General features: G+C 34.9%; 1 protein-coding gene across 1 annotated transcript in view; it reads right to left on the reverse strand.

Annotated features, from left to right (window-relative positions):
• Positions 1-11,086: 11,086 nt before the first annotated feature.
• DHX15 (DEAH-box helicase 15) overlaps positions 11,087-19,531 on the reverse strand; it is a 55,965-nt gene continuing 47,520 nt past the window's right edge. The window contains exons 12-14 of the mRNA XM_045550461.1: positions 15,102-15,292; positions 12,876-13,045; positions 11,087-11,653 (exon numbers count right to left, since the gene is read on the reverse strand). Coding sequence (XP_045406417.1) covers positions 11,536-11,653; positions 12,876-13,045; positions 15,102-15,292 — 479 coding nt within the window. The 3' untranslated portion in view covers positions 11,087-11,535. The remainder of the gene's footprint in view (positions 11,654-12,875; positions 13,046-15,101; positions 15,293-19,531) is intronic.

Here is a 19,531-nt window from a genome sequence, read left to right on the forward strand (position 1 = left end):
TCCTCCATGGTTATATCACTGAAATAATGGGAAAAAATGTTCTTTTGATAACTATCATCAAGTTTTATATCCTCATTACCTTAATGCCACTGGCATAGTTCAAAAACAGTTTTTATTTGGGGAAAGCAGGAAACCAACTGGGATTATTTAAAAAAAAAAAAAAGCACCAGGTACTATATATACTAATCGGGAGGAAATGCCCTTGTGCTTGGAATGAGACAAAATAAACTGAATGACCTTGAACAGAGCTTGGTTATCTCTGGGACTTTTCTTGGAAAATGAAGGTTTGAAGTCAATGACTTCTGGGGTCCCTTCCAGCATATTCTCTGATTTTATGAGTAATTCCAATTGCAAAAGAAACTACCCATTTGGCCCTTTCATTCCACAAAAACAAAACAGACAGTATCATTTTAAGAGACAAGGTGTCAGATTCTTGTTCAGAATTTTAAAGTGCTCCATGACTACTAAGGTTAAAACTCTTTCAAAAATCGAAAAGGTTGACTCATCAGAGGATAAAACCCATCACCACAGCAAACCAAAGTGGATTTTCAACTTAGTAGAAAATTTGAATTGACAAAGCATGCAAAAATTAGCTCAGATAGCTGCAACCTTCCTCTATGAGTATCTTGGTAAGTGCTTAGTGGTTTAAGTGTTTATTGTTTATGCTGCAAGAAGCAATGAGGCTGGAAGCATGAATGTGATGTCTAGAAGCTAGAATCTTCATTCGACAGGGAGAGTCTTCAAGTAGAAATAACACAACTAAAGAATTAGAAATTCTTAATCTGAATTGTTTTAATTGTTTTAACAACATGGAAGGGGAGTATGAGGATAAATCACCAACTGTCAATTTGTTTCTGTGAATTTCCAATTTTTCACAATCACTAGATTTACATACAATTATAGGATATGCTTCTCCCATGTTAACATACTGTGAAAGACATTTTCCAAATAACTTTTGATGTAAAATGGAACTTAAGAAAAAAAATCACTTAAAAATTATCAAATCTTATATAATGGAAATACTTTAACCACAGCATTCACACATTTGACTGTGGATTCCAAACCCTTATCTAAACAGAGGTAACACAATTAAACTGCCTTCACTCAAAATGGTGTCAGAAGGCAACTACCCCATTTACCAGCCACTGATAAGTTATGACAACACTATTTTATAGCCTGTCACTGTATTTCTTTTAACCTACCCCTGTCCCAACACTGGGATTTAGGATTTCCTCAACCTGGCTTATCTCAAATGCTTTAGTGCATGAACAGTAAAAAATCAGACTTGCAATGCCATATTCAGAAACTAGATAATGACTTGGAAATAAAAGAGGGGAAAAGTGATGAACTGCCACTTATCTGTTTTTCTAAGTTTCCTATTTTCTAATAAAGAGCAAAACTTTAAACACTATAAAAATAAATCTAACAGGCCTAGAAATTCTGTAGGTAACCCAATGACCATGGAAAACTTTTAGATCACTACTGGGTCTTTGTATTGTTCAGATATAACGAATAATAAATATAAAAATAGGATTGATACTAACTAGATAAAATTTGTCAGAAGACATCTAATACTCCTTTCTACAATGAAAATGACTTTTAAAAATGATTCCCTAGATCTCATACCTATAAAAAAATTATCAGTATTACTTTTTAATATAAAATATAATAAGCTAATTACCTTACATATGCCATTTAAGTATTATTTTTCTTTCTTCCATGACTGGAAAAAAAAAGATGCTGCATAAGAAAAATAACAGTTGTGTGCCGAATAGTTCAAAATCTTCTGTGAGCCTAAGCACCTGGCTCCTGCTGTCCTAGCCACGCCCAAACCCCCTCATGAGACAAGACAGGAAGGTCAGAATATGGCCTTTCCCTGGAAACTTAAACAGTATCCTTAGAAAGTACATGCCATCCTGAACTTCTCCTGTAAACACTGACCATTTACTTGTAATGACATACTGAGTTCTGATTACAGTATCTATAAACATTGTCACAGACACCACACTGCTAATTCATAAATAAAGTGTGGATTATCCATGAAAAGCTTGTGGTCCCTTTCAATATATCCAACAGATCCTTTTTCTGGGCACTTCCCTTCAAGCATTTACCTGGCATATAATCAGGAAAACATTCAGGTTATTTAAATCCTCTACTCATAGCATTATCAATGTTTACATAGAGGTCTCTTTGCACATGACTTCAACTAAGAATCCTAAGAGCCAGGGAGTTAAAGCAAGACAGATCTCTGGAAGAGATCAATAAATGTTTCAAAATCCATATAAAGACTGAAGCTTTACTTTACTCAGGCCCCACATCTATCTTAATCGTATCTGTAACAGTGTTGTAAGAAAAAGCTGCCATTTATGGGCAGGTGTTTGTCATATATTACTTCATTTAGTGAATCCAACCACTCTGGCAAACTATTATATCCTGTCCTCCCTTTACAAATGAGGAAGCAGGTTAGGTAAATCACAAATCCACATCTCCTGTTAGATTAGGGCAGAGGTCGGATTTAAAACCGGGTTTAGCTCATGCTCACTCATCACATCATATGCCTACCTCATTTCATTACACACCCTTAGACAATCATGTTTCTAGCCTAGTGGGTAAAAAACAAACAAAAAAACTAGGAGGTCTGAGAAGGTAAGAAGTTCTACCACCACCACTGAGAGGAGAACGACACTATAAAAAGCAAGCACAAGAAAGCCACATCAATTATGTTTTAAGAATATTTGCCGAAAAGTTACTGCATATTTAGTGTTAGGTACTAGGGACACAGTGACATGGGACATGTTTCTGGCCTTAAAGAACTCAAAGCTTAGCAGAAGAAAACAGCCTTAAATACTTGAACAGATTCCAGGAACAGAGATGGAAGACACAATCGATCACCATGATGGCTCCAAGTCGTGGGCGAGTGTAAATAAGCAGGAGAGAATGTATGGTTCACTTTGGAAGTATTTTTAATCCCCAAATTGAGGAAGTGACTTTTGGATTATGTTCACTTCAGACTAGTCATATCAGTGCTCTATTTTAAAAATACAACCAAGAAATGATTGTACTGAAAACCAGTACTATAATAAAGCAGCAAGCCACCAGTAAAGAAAAAAAAAAAAAATCTCCTTGTCAGACCCTTGTGTTACCATTCAAGGAAAAGGAGGCCCAAGAGTGCAGGAAAGTCCCATTTCTTGTAAACATTAAACCAGAATGGAAAACAATCTTATAGACCCAACTTGTCCACACAGGTGATTTAACTTTCTCAACTTAGGATACGCATCACAATCTTAGAACTATGTAGCTAATCAAGGACCCCAACCAGGCTTTACCTACCCAAGCTCCCCTGGTACCCAGCTCAGGGGAAATGGCATCAAGTAGTTGAGGGGCACTTAGCTGGGCAGAGTGAGGGAGGCCAGCTCTGCTGCTAAATGGCCATGTGATCTTGGGTCTCAGTTCCTCTGAGATAAGAATGCCATCTACCCTAGAGATTATAACCTACAACTATAAGGTTCTGTTCTGATGTAGGATGCTGAAGGGCTCCTTCCCATCAATTTTAAAAGTTGCCATTGATTGCTTTCCTTTTGCCTCCACCATGCTGACCGTGCTCTCCACTGCCTTTGGTCTCCTTACCGCTTCCAGGTGAAGAACACGACTGTTAACTGTCCAAGAGCTACCTGTACTGTTTAAAAGTTCTCTATAGCAAAACATACCTAATATTACATTTCTCTATGGTAATGAAACAAAAATTGGGGGAAATTTGAACTTCAAATGTTTTCCTTATCCCTGACATAAAAACTTTCACCAAAGTTGACATGGGCAGACCCTGATCAGTTAATTTTACATCACTTCCAGGAGACATCTCTAAAGCACTCAACACGTTTTGTAGAAGCTCCCCTATGTTTCTCTAAGATAATTAAACATCTCCTAGAGAGGCATGGGAAGTACAGACTCAAACATGTAAAGCTTAGACAACACCTTAAAGTCATCAGTCCAGTCCCTCTTAAATGTACAAAGGTAAACATAGGAAGATAAAATGTAAGCTATATTTCAAATGACAAAAAGTTTCAATATAATGAAACTTGGGAAGCAATGATTACACAAAACAGCCAAATATGAAGCTTTAAGAATTTTCAATATTTTATAGCCTTCAGTATGTTTTTGTACTAAGCAGAACTGACACTGTATACATAAAGAACAAATACACTAAAGCTATCACATATACTCATCGTAAACCAGAGATGCAATTGTAACCATTTCTTTTTTAATTACTATAGAAGTTTATAATTTCTTTCTTTTCTTTCTTTTTTTTTTTTTTTTTTGAGACAAGAGTCTCACTCTGTTGCCTGGAGTGGAGTGCAGTGGCGTTCATCATAGCTCATTGCAACATCTGACTCCTGGGCTCAAGCAATTCTCCTGCCTCAGCCTCCCGAGTAGCTGTGACTACAGGCACGTGCCACTATGCCCAGCTAATTTTTTTCTATTTTTAGGAGAGATGGGGTCCTGCTCTTGCTCAGGGCTGGTCTCGAACCCCTGACCTCAAGCAATCCTCCTGCCTTGGCCTCCCAAAGTACTATGATTACAGGTGTGAGCCACCTTGCCTGGCCTATGATTTCTTAAAAATCAAAATGTTTCCCTTTTTAAGACTATCAGCACTGGTTAATTCTCTGTATTTAGTATTAGGTTTTCTGCTAAGGCCCTAAATAGTGTTAGGGTCATAGAGCCGAAATATTTCCCAACATCTAATCTTAGCAATTCTTTTTTTATATAATCTAAAATTCTAAAATAGAATAACACACATATCTGTAATCATTAAAATAAATTTCCATCCATTAGTGGTTTTAATTAAGTCATTCTTTTAAATTGATAGTATGCTTCATTTCAGTCTGACCCTGCCTCAGATTTGGCTAAGCCAAAATTTCTACTTTAAATTGCCCAATAATTCTTTACACAAAAATCAAATTACTAGCTGAAATGAAGACACCTCTCAGAAAAGTCACCACATCTATTAATGAACGTAGAATGTGTTCACCAATATCATCAACCAAAAATCACAGAACAAGACATAATAAGGAAAATCCACTGGTTCTAGCTGAGTTCGTGGGTATAGTTGCCATGCAAATCTAAACACACTAAATGCATTAAACTCTAAGTATAAATAAAGATCATTTGCTCTGCCTGATAATTCTTTCAAATGGCAAGGTCTTAAAGACTTTACCACTTTCTCCATGCCCACTATATCCATCATCAACCAGGGGTAGCCTTCCCTTTCAGTTCCCAGACTACAGAGTGAATTCACTAAAGTTCATAAAATCAACACACCCAAGATTCTAAAGTATCCCTTTGATACTCTTTTGCTTACTCACAATCAAAACACTTTCAAACACGACTTCCCTCTTTCAAGCCTGAACTTGATCCACCTAAGATTAAGATACATGCTTTCCTACACCAAGCTAGAAGCAGCCATTTGAGTTGAAGTCCCCTAACCTCCCCTTCTATCTTCACCCTGGTCTAAGAAATGTTCTCCTTATTTCCAAGGCTAATATCACGATGTTTGATCTCAAGTCTTATCTCAAGTGTGGTCTTAACCCCAGTCTCTCCTAAGACAAGTTTTGCCTAAAATATGTCAAGGTGGCCTCTTATCTAAATATCCCTTCTCATGGTCTCAATCCTAACAATGCAAATTTTTGTAAAAAGTAGTCTTTGTAAGCTTTTTCCGCTTCAAAGCCCTTTCTTATCCAACAATGCCTACAGGACAGGTACATAGAGTAAACGAAGGCATGCAAGGGGTTCTGCAAACTGAAGAATACGTGCCTTCTGGATTCACAATTCTCATGCACCATACCTGTCTTCAGCATGAAACTATACTATCTAAATGGTTTTATTTTCTGGTCTCCCCTTCACCTCTCCCAATTCCTTATTAAAATGTTTTGTGCTTATAATCCCTACCATTTTTCTCTCTAGGTGGTAACTAGGATCTCAATAATCTGATCTGCAGTCCAGATTCACAACTGGCATTCCAAGCCAAGCCCATGCATTACATATACCCTAAAGCAACTAGTACTGTTGATGACTCCTATGTTTTTATACCACTACTTCATCTCTTGCCCTTTCATTCTTATTCTTCTGTTCTGGTTCCATCTCATTACCTGGGTTATTATAGTATTTTTTTTCTAATGGCTTCAGTTTCCCTTCTTCCTGCAATCTATCCTCTACACTGAACTCAGATCTACTCTTCAAGAAGCCTTCAAAAGTCCTCCACAACTGAATCCTAACCTAAATTCATAACCTCATCTGTCCTTACTTTATAATACACAGAGTATGCTCCAGCCAAACCATCCTTTTAACACACAACCAGAACTGGCCCTAACACAAAAAGCACAAACCATTTAACACACACACACACACACACACACACCCAAAACCCAGATAAATTGGACTTCATCAATATTTAAAAGTTCTGCTCTTCAAGCCATTCTTAAAGAAATGACAAGACAAGCCAATAGGCTGGAAAAACACTTGCAAAACACAAGTCTCATAAAGGACATGGATCCAGAATATATAAGGAATTCTTATTTATTTTTTTAAAAAGACACAGGGGTCTGGCTATATTGCCCAGACTGGTCTCGAACTTCTGGCCTCAACCAATCCCATATCAGCCTCCCAAGTAGCCGGGACTACAGGTGCATGCCACTGCAACTGGCTGAGAATACATAAAGAACTCTTAAAACTCAACAGTAAAACTATTAATTATAAAAAGGGCAAAAGATGTAACTAGTTGGCTAAGAAATATGAATGGCAGACACATGAAAAGATACTCAACATCATTAGTGATTAGTTATGAGTGAAATACAAATTGAAACCACAATGAAGTACAACTACACATCTGCTAAAATTTAAAACAAACATAGGTAATTATGAAATGTTGGCAAGGCAATAAAAACACTGATACACTACTGGTGGAAGAGCAAATGGTATATCATTTTGAAAAATGGGCAGTTTCTCATAAACATGTGCTTATCATCCAACCCAGCAATCTTGAGTCCTAGGTATTTTTACCCAAGAGAAATAAAAACCTATGTCCACATACAGATCTGTATGCAAATACCTTTATTCACGTTAGCCAAAAGCTGGAAATACCCTACTTCCTAACAACTGGTAAATGCATAAACAAATATGGTACACAGATAATGGAATATGACTCAGCAATAAAAAAGAACTTACTCATATACGCAAAACAGATGAATCTTAAAAGCATTATGCCAAATGAAAGTCGTCAGACACAAAATACGGCATACAGTGAGTTCATTTATGACCTTCCAAAAAAGCAAAAAAGTACAGAAAGTTCAGTGATTGCCAAGCACTTCGAGTAAGAGGCAAGGTATTAGCTACAAAGGGAGAGGGGGAAGTTTTTTGGGGTGATGAAAATATTTTATATTGATTGTAATGATTATATACAATTGCATATATTTATCAAACTTTATCAAACTGTAAATCTAAAAGGGTACAGTTTACTACATGTAAATTATACCTCAATAAAGGAGAACTTTAAAAACTGTTTCTGAATCATGACTCTTGTCCTGAAAGGCTGTTAATAATCTAAGATCCTTAGAGCCTGTTGAAATCCTAATAATTGAGGCCCAACCAAAATGCTACTCCCTTCACAAAATTTTCCCTAATTACCTATCTCAGAAGTTGCAAATGCCTGCCCAGAATCCAGCTGTAAGAGTTAAAAATCTAAAATTTCTAGTTGGGAGATTTCACATATAGATTTAGATTTCCAGCTTTGAAATACCATGAGGCATTCTAACATGGCAACAACTGGCTAGAGCCAGGGGTGTGAACTTGACCCAGCCCTCACAACTCTGAATGGTTCACACTTGACCATTTAACTTAACTTGGCTGCTATTTCTATCACTTTTCTGGCAGCTGTAAGAATATGAATTTTTTAAGACTTGCGTGATCTTAATCGATCTTGCATTTCTGACTTCTGATAGCTCTTTGCATCTTTCCTTACCGTATTCATCACAACTTGCCTTCTATTATTGTAAATCTTTGCATATAATTTTTAAAGCATAACCAGACCGTAATTTGAGAAGGTCCCTGGTTTACCTATCAATCTGTCTTTGTATCATTACACAGTGCCTTACAGAGCTGGAGCTTAAACAACGGTCAGGACCATGAATCAATTTATACAAAAATTCTACTAATACCACAAACAAGTAAAATAAACTGCCATCAGGAAGAAATGTTTTTCAAAATTATCAAATTATGTAAAGTGGTTTTCTGACATTTATGACTTAAGTTCTCAATTAGGTTCAATTCACAACAGTCTGTCTATTAATTACAAACGAGGAGTCTACAAAAAAATAGAATCTTTTCAAACAGAAAATATGCCCATAGCAATAAAAAAAATTCTAAGAAACTCACCAAACATGCAATTCCAAGGTTTGTTATAAACATACCACACAACTAATGACAGAGGTGGCTAGATACAGCTACTTTTGCTAGATTGAGTTCAAATATCCTAGAAATGAGTCCTGAGTCCAAGTTAGAATTCACAGTAAGCAAATCACAAGTTCCCATTAATTTTGCCATTGCTAAAGCTTTTAATCATTAAGTGATTAAAAGCCACTGCAACTAATAAGTTCTCAACAAACATGTTTACTATGTTGGCGACAAGATGAACTACTTGACTACTTGTGCAATGGTTAGTTACCTACAGAGCATTTTATTCAAAGGCACACAGTAGCAGGGAACAAATTTTTTTAGGGACCACTAAAAATGCTCAAGAGCAGAAAATAGCCCTCACCATTTTCTCTAATAAAAAAGAAAACGGCAAAATTCAAATCAATGCTTATATACAAGCATCTAACAAACACGTCAACTTTATTTTTAAACTTAATATTGACCAAAAACTGCACATGAAGTAACCTGTAGGTTAGTTTCATAGTACAGGAATTCTGGAACGGTCAAAAACATTTATAATTAAGACACTCCTATCTTGCCTTTAATTTTTAAAAATGTTATTAATTTAATGAGCTATGGATGCATTTAAACATGAGGTAAGGTCTCCAAGATTAAAACTCTTGTGTAGTAATTAGGTACCTTAAAGTTACAGTAAGATTAGTATGGGCCAAAAGTATGCCATGGTTGCTTGAAAGGTTAATGTAAACTTAAATTACATTCAGAGAAGCAATGGCAGGCCTGGTCCTCTGGAAATACAAGTTCAACTGCAGTCTGACCAGTTCAGACGACAGTACTAACAGCAATCCAGAGAACACCAGGCAGAGGTTAGCCAGGAATATTCGGGATATCTAGAAACCATCGGAAAGAGGAAGGCTGAGAGGAAAATAAGAGTAGGGAAGATGATAGTTAAATCTAACTATCTACATGGCCACCGCGCAGTAGCACAAGCAGCCTTATTTAACTAACTATGCTCTAGAAGAAAAAATTAGAACCAAATAGTTACTTTCTATTATTTTTGGAGGGAATTTTAAAATTTTCTTGTTCTATACCACAAAGGGGTTATTTGATAGCCACTACCCTATGTGAACAAGGGAAATTATAACAACTTCGGTGTTCGACTGCCAAATCTGTAAAATAAAAGGGTTGGAGAAGACAAGTTTTAAAAGCCACACCTTAGCCAGTAACATCCATGGTAAGAAACTGCCAGCTTTGGTCAGATGTGGCCAGCCTAGCACAACTGTACACAGTTGGGGATGGACATCATGATGGGAAATAAAAGCTCAGCTTGCTCTCCTCTTTCCATGTGGCCACTCCTGATACACACTCATCATTCCTAGAAACTCAGCCAACTACCAAACTTTGTTCTACGTATCTGAAACTCTAAAACTTAAGGTTTTCTCTGTAAGAAAACCTAGAGGTCTAACTTCAGATTTTAAACAGCCCAAGATTAAATAACACATGACACCACACTGAGACCTATTTAAATTGGATAGTCAGATTATTGATATATGATGGCATTTACAAACTCCACACTTGTGGCATAAATTAACAGCCAACATATTCCTGTGACAAGAGCTCCTTTATAGTGAAAATAGTCTGACCAAATGCCTAGACTTTCTTAACATAACTTACAAAGATTCCAGCAGACAATGTTGCCAAGATTTAATGCTGAATGAATTTCTAACCAATATTCAAATGTAACCAGAAATGTTCTAGCATGTCAATTATTCCATGGAAACAAAATTAGGCACTTATAGAAGCATATGAACTCTTTCATGCCACCAGGCATCATTTAGTAACCACAGCTATCTACACTAAAAAACAATCTTGTAGCCCAAAACATTTAATTTGCCAAACTCCCTATAGAAAACACATGCTTCCAAGTATATTTAAATTCCAATGACACACACCTATTTGTATCCTTTAACATTTAAAAGATTTTTAAGGTGAGAGGGGAAGGGAAGAGGAAGCCCAGACATTAATAAGTACAGTATTTAGTCTGTGAACAAAAAAGAATTGACTTATTATAGAATCTTTGATGGGCCACAAACAACTCATTTTGGGTTCCAAAAGTGTTTTTCACTTATCTACTGCCTGTTTTAGAAAACAGAAGATCAAATGTACATTTTAACACACGATACAAATTACTTTGTATACTGCGTAAAGCTTCCAACACTACGAATATAGTAAAACTGATGGAGATCTACCATATCCTTCCCTTCTATCTAATACAAATAAACATGCTTCATGGGTTAGAGTACTTAAAATGTTTATGTAAGTATAGTAAAAGGATCTGATAAAAATGTAACAAGTTAATGAATTAACAGCCTTATGAAATGAACTTTAAGACAGCCATTCTTTCATTATTGTGGTCTTTTGGGATCCAATTTCAAAAGAACACTTACACTTTATCCCATTAGATCACATCCTGATTGACCTAACAAAGCGCTATTGCTATGCTTTTAAAAATACTGCTTTAATGACTGCTTTACTTAAGGAATACTCCTCATGGAAAAATGTTAAATATGTGATAATAGTATAATTATAATATAAAAAGAAAAAGCCCCACACTTGGGAAGAGTCTAGAGACTAGAACAAAAATACCAAAGGGCTTTGGCCAAAATTAGTATAAATAGACTTTATTGAAGTCAGTGCCTCTGTACTGAGACAGAAGATTGTGTCTACATAAGCACAAGTTGTAACATTTCACAACTTCTAAAAGGAATGTCAACAATTACAACGATCATGCATACCATGGTCGATAATCACATTTTAGAAGCATTTTCAACCATTTCTAAAGAAATGCTTATAACATTGTTATATATAGAACTACTTTCAATAAACTGCAAAACATTGATCGACTTTTCCAGTATGAGCTACAGTGTCAACACAAAAGGGAGGCATAAATGTTTAATTTATGAAATCAGAATGGAATATTTACTGTAAAGAAAAATTAAAAAGCTTTCAAATAAAGGCCATTATTGAACCAACGTGAAGAGCACAACTTGAACTTTTGAGTTCATTCATCTTTTAAAGCTGTCCTCTGAATAGCTTCAGTTCTAAGCACTGAATTCAGTACTGTGAGTATTCCTTGGATTGAAGTTTGGCAATGATGCGGTCCAACTGTCTCTTTGCTTCACACTGTGGGAAATTGCTCATGTCATAATATTGAGGGGCAATTTTCACCAACCTGTCCAGAAGAGGGGAAAAATTACCAAATTAACATTTAATTAATGTACAGGAGTTACTAACAGGATAGGCATCACTTATTAATATACTGATGAACTAAGGCAAATCTTCAAATCCAAAACAATGATAAAAATACAAATGCCTAATCCTTACAAACACCACACTTAAAAATATGTTAAGTGTTTCAATAAGATGTAAATTTTCTGATGTTGAACGTCCCAATGTTGAACGTCCCATAAACTTTTCAAAAAACTCAAGATACGTTCTTTTAAAAAACCTTCTCTTTACATTAATATAAAAATAATAACACATACTTGACTTCTTCACTCCAGCACACTATTTTACACTGCCTCATCCAGGTTATAGTAATAACGCAGGTTCTGTATAAGAATAAACAGCTTGACATTCAAATGATCGGATCTTCTCATTTCCAATGTTTTAATAACTGTAAATATAACTCTATATCCCAAAAATACACTTGACTGAAATCTTTCATAAAGTTTACCATATAATTTTTTCTCAACAAAGCCTTTTAGATAAAATGGTAATATACTACACAACTGAAGTGTCCAAAAGTCACAAATCAGTGTAAGAAAAAAGCTGCACAATGTATAGCAAGCGACACCACCTAAAATAGTGCTTTTAGTCCCAGTACTGTTGGCTGACATCTTTCATCTAAGCTACAGAATGTATTCTGGCAAAAATAAATAAATGAAACCAAAACCCCCACAGGAGCAGAGGTTATTTTGCTTAAAATAAAACAATCAGTTCTAATTACATTTTGTAAAAGCTAATATGCTAAAATACAAAGAGCTATAATTTTTATGCTTGCACAGGTAGTAAAACCAATATATAAATAATAAATAGTTGAGAGCTAATTGTAATGGGACAAATAAAATATATAAAAAGACTGACTTCTGGAACCAGGGAACATACAACAGCAAGAGTAGCTCCAAAGAAACTCCTGGTGCTACTCAATTGTAACTTTATCTGGCTCCAAATCCAGGCCACACTAACAATCCCACTGTTTTCTTATCAAAGGAGAGAAGTTAAGAGATCAACCATACCATCAGGCCAATTGCCCATACCTACACACTGGAATATACATCCCTAGCTGAGGAGAAAATCGAGTCCCCAAATGAGTAAATGGAAGGCCATGACTCTAGCAACAGAGTCACATTCCACTCTGAGCAAAATACTATTACAACAAAAGGCATGCTTACCACTCTGGCTTGATATCTGTACACGTCCGGATGTAATTCTTTGTTGTTAACACAAACTCATTATAAAGCACCCATTCAGGCTTGTGGTCAAGAACAGTAGAGGGATGCAATTGAACCACCTGGTTATCTTTCACAGTTAAGTAATGCCCTGTTCGTTCTAAATGTGCCACCTGAAACCAAAACCCAGTAAATTAATACAATGCTTTCTGATGTGCTACTTACAAAAGAAAAGTGGTGTAAAGTCACCTATATAATTAGGAACAGGCGGGCCTCACATTTTGCTTTTTATTCTATGGCTATACTTATTTATCCCTGCTTCATGAAAGCAGGTATCAGCAAACTATAACCTATGGGTCCAAGTCCAACTCACAGCCTTTATTTGTAAGGCCTGTGAGCCAAGAATAGTTTATATGGCTCTAAATAATTGGAGAGAAAAAAATCAGAAGAAAAAACATTTCATGAAGCATGAAAATCATACGACATCCAAATTTCAGTGCCCAAAAGGAAAGTTTTATTGGAACACAGGCACACTCATCTACGGTGACTGTCATGATACAACAAAGGTAAGCATAGTTGTGTAGTTGTGACCTAATGGGATCAGAGCCTAATATACATTATTTGGTTCTTCCTGCTTTAGACTACCCACAGGAGGCTCTTCAGCACCGGGCACCAACTTATGAGAGCAGATGAACAATTATTAGAAGATTCATGGCTAAAGTAGAAAACTAAATTAGAGAGCAAAAAGAAGTGAGAAGAAAAATGTAACAAAGAAAGGAAAATACAAAGAAAAAGAATGGGAAAAAAGAGAAGTTGAATGTGCTTCTCCTTCCTATACTTCTTTTTCGATAATCAAATGCCTTAATTGGTGATACTCATCTAATATTTAATTAACAAACACTGAAGGAGAAAACTGGCCCTTTCCAATTCTAGAACTCTGTAAATAAAGACTGTATGTAAATAATAGAAAATGAACTCAATTTCACTGAATAAATGGTACCAACTGCCTACAAGATGTCATGTACTATACTACATGTTGTTCCTAACATTTTTTTTTTCCTTAAAGAGCTGAGTTTCACACTATGTTAGAATTGTGACTCCTAGGTTCAAGCCATCCTCCTGCCTCAGCCTTCCCACCCAGGCTGAGCTGAGACTACAAGGCATACTCCACTGTGCCCAGCTCTGTTCCTTAACAACTTTTAATCTAAGGAGAGAATTAGGAAGCTATAATGCTTGAATAAAGCTTTGTCAATCTCTTTTGGATTATTAAAAGCAAATTAAAACTAGTACATATTAAATGAATTATTATGTTAAATAAATGTTAAGAATATAATAAAAGTCTAGAGAAATAATTTTCCTACCTAACTCTATTAAGCATAGTATCTTAAAATAAGATGCCATACCAGTCTTATTATTACTCAGATTCAAATACAGACACCTCACCAATCTCCTAATTTTCTTAACTTTTTTCAAACATAATTTCTCGGGGTTTTAAACACTTTAAAAATAAATATTCACAATATTTACTTGAAAAATTTTACTTCAGTTCTTATGGCCTCCAATACAGCACACACCAGCTAAATTAAATGAAACCCTTTAAATTATGGTTCATCTTTATTGCTTAACTTAGAAGACATCTTTGGCTTTTGCAGTACCCAAGAGGCTTAATTATAAATGCCTAAGATCACTCTATAGGACTGTAAATAAAATCTAGTTATTTGAATATTTGAATTTTGGGATGCTCAGTTTCTAGAAAGAAACTGAACTGTACTTTTGGATCCACCTGGACAATTGCTTCCTTTTAGTACTCTTGCTGTGACAATATGTTTCCGATTAAGATCCAGATTCAGAGAAACTTTAATATACTTATCAAAAGTCAAGGGTTAAATTTCACATTCCGGAAGAAATAAGTGCTTAATCACACCTGAAAATGGACGTGTCCATTTGGTATAAAAAAGGCTCCACTGACAAAAAGGTAGTTTTTAAAACTGATTACTACATAACTGTACTAATTCAGCTATTCAAGGCATTAATTTGTTACTTATTAGACATACAAAAGTTCTTAGAATATCAATTCACTCAAAGAAACTGATGTAACAGCATTTAAGATCGATTTTTATAGGCATTCTTAAACTCGTCTTTTCCTTTATGTGGATTCAAAGGACCATAATAGAAATCAAACAATATCATGTGAATACTTAATAATGCATTCCTATATCATCCACATACCTGCATAAAATACCCAGTAACCAAAGCTTTTCTTATATTAATATAATAGTCCCTGCTTGTAAAGTCAGTACTTCGACGAGGCAAATTAAATCTGTCCATAATTCGAGATAGCTGCTGGCGTACATTGTCTGCAGACATCAGGGACCTGTAGTTAATGAAGTTGTCATAACACCACTGAACCGATTCATGATCTAAAAAGTTAGAGGGGGGTGGAGAAAAGGAGAACCATGAATCATCCACATAGGAATGTTTTCTAATTAGAAAGGAAATTGTCACAAAGAATAAGCTAAATAAACACAAAGCAGATTTATAGACATTTTCTTTAAATTAACTACAATGTTACTGACTTTCCTAAAAATCACATAGTGTGGTTCAAAAGCAGAAACAGAAATTAAGATTTTTGGTTTTGGATGTCAAGACAATGACTTTGAGTTAACCGTTTTTAGTGTATTATTTTATCCATTAACATCCACCTGCTTATTTCCAACAGATCGTCTATAAGACAAGGGTGATTGGGGGAATTTGGTAAAATGCCAAATCTTGCTCATTTTCAAAGAAAACACAGTCTCAGATTAAGATAATCAAATACAGCATGAAAGTTATGAAACTGAACATAAAACGACTATTGTATATTGGTATTTTAGTACATTGTATTTTATGCCTGAGCTACAGTGCCCCAAACCTCAAGAGGCTGAAATTTTATTGTGACACATGTGCCTCTCAGCAATTTACAAGGTTTGAAATACAAATGATAAAGTTTACAAGGAAATCTCCACTCATGTTTAATAAAAAAGACCTATGTCTAAGCACTTCAAGTAATTTCACTACATATATTATCGTTCTCCACTGATGAATCCTTGATAAGCTCTCAACTAACCCAGTGTTGCTCATCTAAAGAAAGAGCTCAAACTGTAAGTATCATGAAAAAAATATTACAGTGACATCTTTATGTCCCAAAGACAGTGACAGCAAAAAATTGCATTATTTACTTCAGAGGCGCTTTGATAAATACAACTAAAAGTGTTATTGCGAAATGGCAGAAGTAAAAAAACCACGAAAATTAAAATTGTGTTGATCCTTCTCCAGCTATGGTGATATACGCTTATCTTTTACACATTGTTTTCTCTTTGATTCTAGGATTCTACCAACTGTAACATACAACTCTATCTTAATGCTCTTGAGAAAAACAACAGATATATAAATAAATTTTTATCCATTACAAAATGTATCCTTTCAAAAATTAGAGTGGACAGGGTGGGGTCAGAAATGGATCTCTGAATTAAAGAATATGGCACTGATTAACATCCATTAATTAACCCATCTGGAATGTGAAATAAAAGGTATCTGTCTGACAAAGCACTGTATATCTCTGGGAGATGAAACAAAGTATACTTTGGAGGTACTTTTGCTTATGTCCTGTAGCAAGCAAAAGGCAATAAAAATACCTAAACTGGACAATAAAAAGGGGGACTTTTGAAAAGGGTCGTTGATTTGCCGACTCTGGTTTGAAATGCAATCTTTTCAAGGTTTTCAATTTTTACAATTCATAAGCTAAAGATGAACAAAATGGCAACTATAAGTTATTCATCCAGGTAAATAATATCTGGTAGTTCTAGTATATTTCTAAACTTGTCAGAAATCATTTGATAAACAGGAGCAATAAATCTAAAATTAGGAACATTTTATTAAAATTCTAGCCATCAATACAATAAACTCATGAGATCTAAAGCCAAACCATTTGTAAAATTTTTAGAGATCTCTCACACACTCAAAGTACTGCAAAATAACTTAAACCTAGTTTTCTTTCTAAAAAGTGTTATTTATATAAATAGTACTAAAATGACATTTTATCAAGGTGACATTTCAGCTTTACTATGCAATCAACCATTGTCTCTACTACTGAAAAACATCTTGACTAGTATCTGAAATATATGTGCTATTTTTGAAATAAACTTAATGTCTCAATAACATTTAAAAAGCATTAGTGAATATATTTCAAATTCAATAAGCAGATACAAAATATCCAAATAGTAATGTGTGAGGGTCTTGGAAAATTTGATTTTGTTTTTGAAGAGCTCTCCTTATTTGAAAAGGCAGCAGTCACTTATTAAAGACTAAATCCTCTACCTCTGACTAAAGAGGACATTTCTATAAAATGTCAAGTCATTATATATAGCAAAGGCCTAAAATCCAACCAATGATTTAACATCTCTCTGGCAGTGAGAAGTATTTATTAGAAAGGATCACACATCTAGTGAGTGAAAGCTACCATTCTAACTCACTGAATTCCCCGACTGCTGGCCCTTTTTCGAAGAGGATAAAGTTTTTGTAGATGTTTATAACTATTCAGTATTTTCATAGAAAGCTTCAAGTATCAAATATCTTCATTCAGAACAAGCATTTAGTAAGTTTATCATCTTTAATATTAAACCCCTCTAAATTCAAATATTATAGTTAGATTTATATTTAAAATCAAAATACAGCTCTTAAACATATCAATCCTAATTTCATTTTCAAAACACAATTATGAAATCCAAAATACTACTATGCTAAGTTAACAAAAAGTTTAAATGACAAAATAACACAATCTCTAATTTTAAAGGAATTAGTTAAAATGCCTTGTAAAAATAATAGAGTAGGAATATGTATAAAACCATGATGCTTTTTCAAAAATCTTTTAACTATCACTTAAACGCTATCATCATAATATCAAAGGAGATTCTGAGAACCATGGTGAGTGTGAACCTGCTCATTCTCAAGGCATTCCCTCTTACAGCAGCTATCATGGTCTGTTAATAGGTTATATTAATATATCTCTTGGTCACCCAGCATGATGTTTGGCAGACAACAGGAATATAGTCTTGAGTTGACCTATCTTACCAGAGATAATAACATTATGTATTATCAATATTATGGACACAAGAGGAATAAAATAAAATGTTCTGAAGTAAATCGTGTACTGGCCTTCAGCTCTTGGTTTCTCAACCATGTTTCCTTTTCTTCCCTTATCTGCCCCCAGTTTTTGAGACCTGGGCAGAGAAGGGCTCCACTCTTTCTCTCCTGGATAGCCCTTAATACTATTTGACTCACACGAGGGTTCATGAGTAAGAAACAGAGATGTATATGACACCACAGGTGCTACATTCTTTTCCATATGCTGGCCCTCTAGAACCAGGACACTTAGAAAAATAAATTTTATCACCACCCCCTACAGATTTGCCAAAGTCAACAGCTCCATTTTAGCAGTGTAAATAGGATTTTTATAAGATAATAAAAATGAGTTATAAATAAAACAAGTACAAAATTGATATTAAGGAACAACTCATGAGAAGAAACTATAAACTTAGAGTGACTAAGAATCCCTCATTTTTGGCAGAGGGCGATGATACAAGCCTATCAGTCTTTAATTTAGGTCAGCCTACTGATACGTAGAAATCAAACCTTTTCAGATCCTGTTGCATTCATTTCTGTATTTATTCTCCCCTTTTAAAGTTTTCCTCTCACTTAAGTTTTAGAAATGGTACATTCCAACAACAGCTAGCAATAACTTTATTATTACTATGATTCCTTCCTCATTTTCAAATAATTGGCAAACGGCTTTCAGGTCACTAAATATTTGCTAATACAATTTAAAGCTAGAACAATATTTTATCATGTGTCTACAGCATAACTCACTGAACCACCTTTCTACTAGTGGGCATTTGGGTAGCTTCCAATTTTTGTACTATCACAAATAATTCTGGGATGAAAAACTTTGATCCTGTCTCCACAGAAATTTCAAAAGACAGCTTTATAGATTACTTCTGGGTCAAAGAGTATGAAGTTGTTAGGGTTTTTGGTAACATAAAAATCTGCTTTTCATAAAGACCCACATCACTTTATATTCCTACCTACGGTGTATTAGTAGTGTTCCACTAACCCCACTCCCACACAACTAAGATTTTTCTCTAATCTTGCCAATTTTATAGGTGAGGAAATGGTATCTCAACAACAATGCAACTCTTGGGCTAACAGAGTTTAATTTTTCTCTCATGATTACAGACCACTTGTAGCCTGAGAACTGTCATTTGTTGCCCATTTTCCTATTTTACCAGTCTTAATATTAAAAGCTCTTTATTAGTAAAATTGTTAAGAGTAATGATTATATAAACAATACTAATCTATTCACAAAAAATGTAAAGTGTATGAAAATAAAAAAGAAGTATATAAAAATTTATATGGTTTGTGGTAGATTATATACAAATCTTTCATTTTTATCACCTTGTATTTTTCAGGTTTTCTGTAATTGGTGCTTCCCCCACCCCCATTATAAATGTAAACAACTTTGAAAAGGATTGGCAATTTCTATTTTAAATGCTAGTCAGGAGTTTTTCTAAAGTACCCCTGGGTTTTCAATGTAAAGTTGTCACAGATAATAAATGAAAGTGAGA

This window comes from Lemur catta, chromosome 4 (assembly GCF_020740605.2).
Source record: "Lemur catta isolate mLemCat1 chromosome 4, mLemCat1.pri, whole genome shotgun sequence".
In the NCBI taxonomy this organism is placed as follows: domain Eukaryota; kingdom Metazoa; phylum Chordata; class Mammalia; order Primates; family Lemuridae; genus Lemur; species Lemur catta.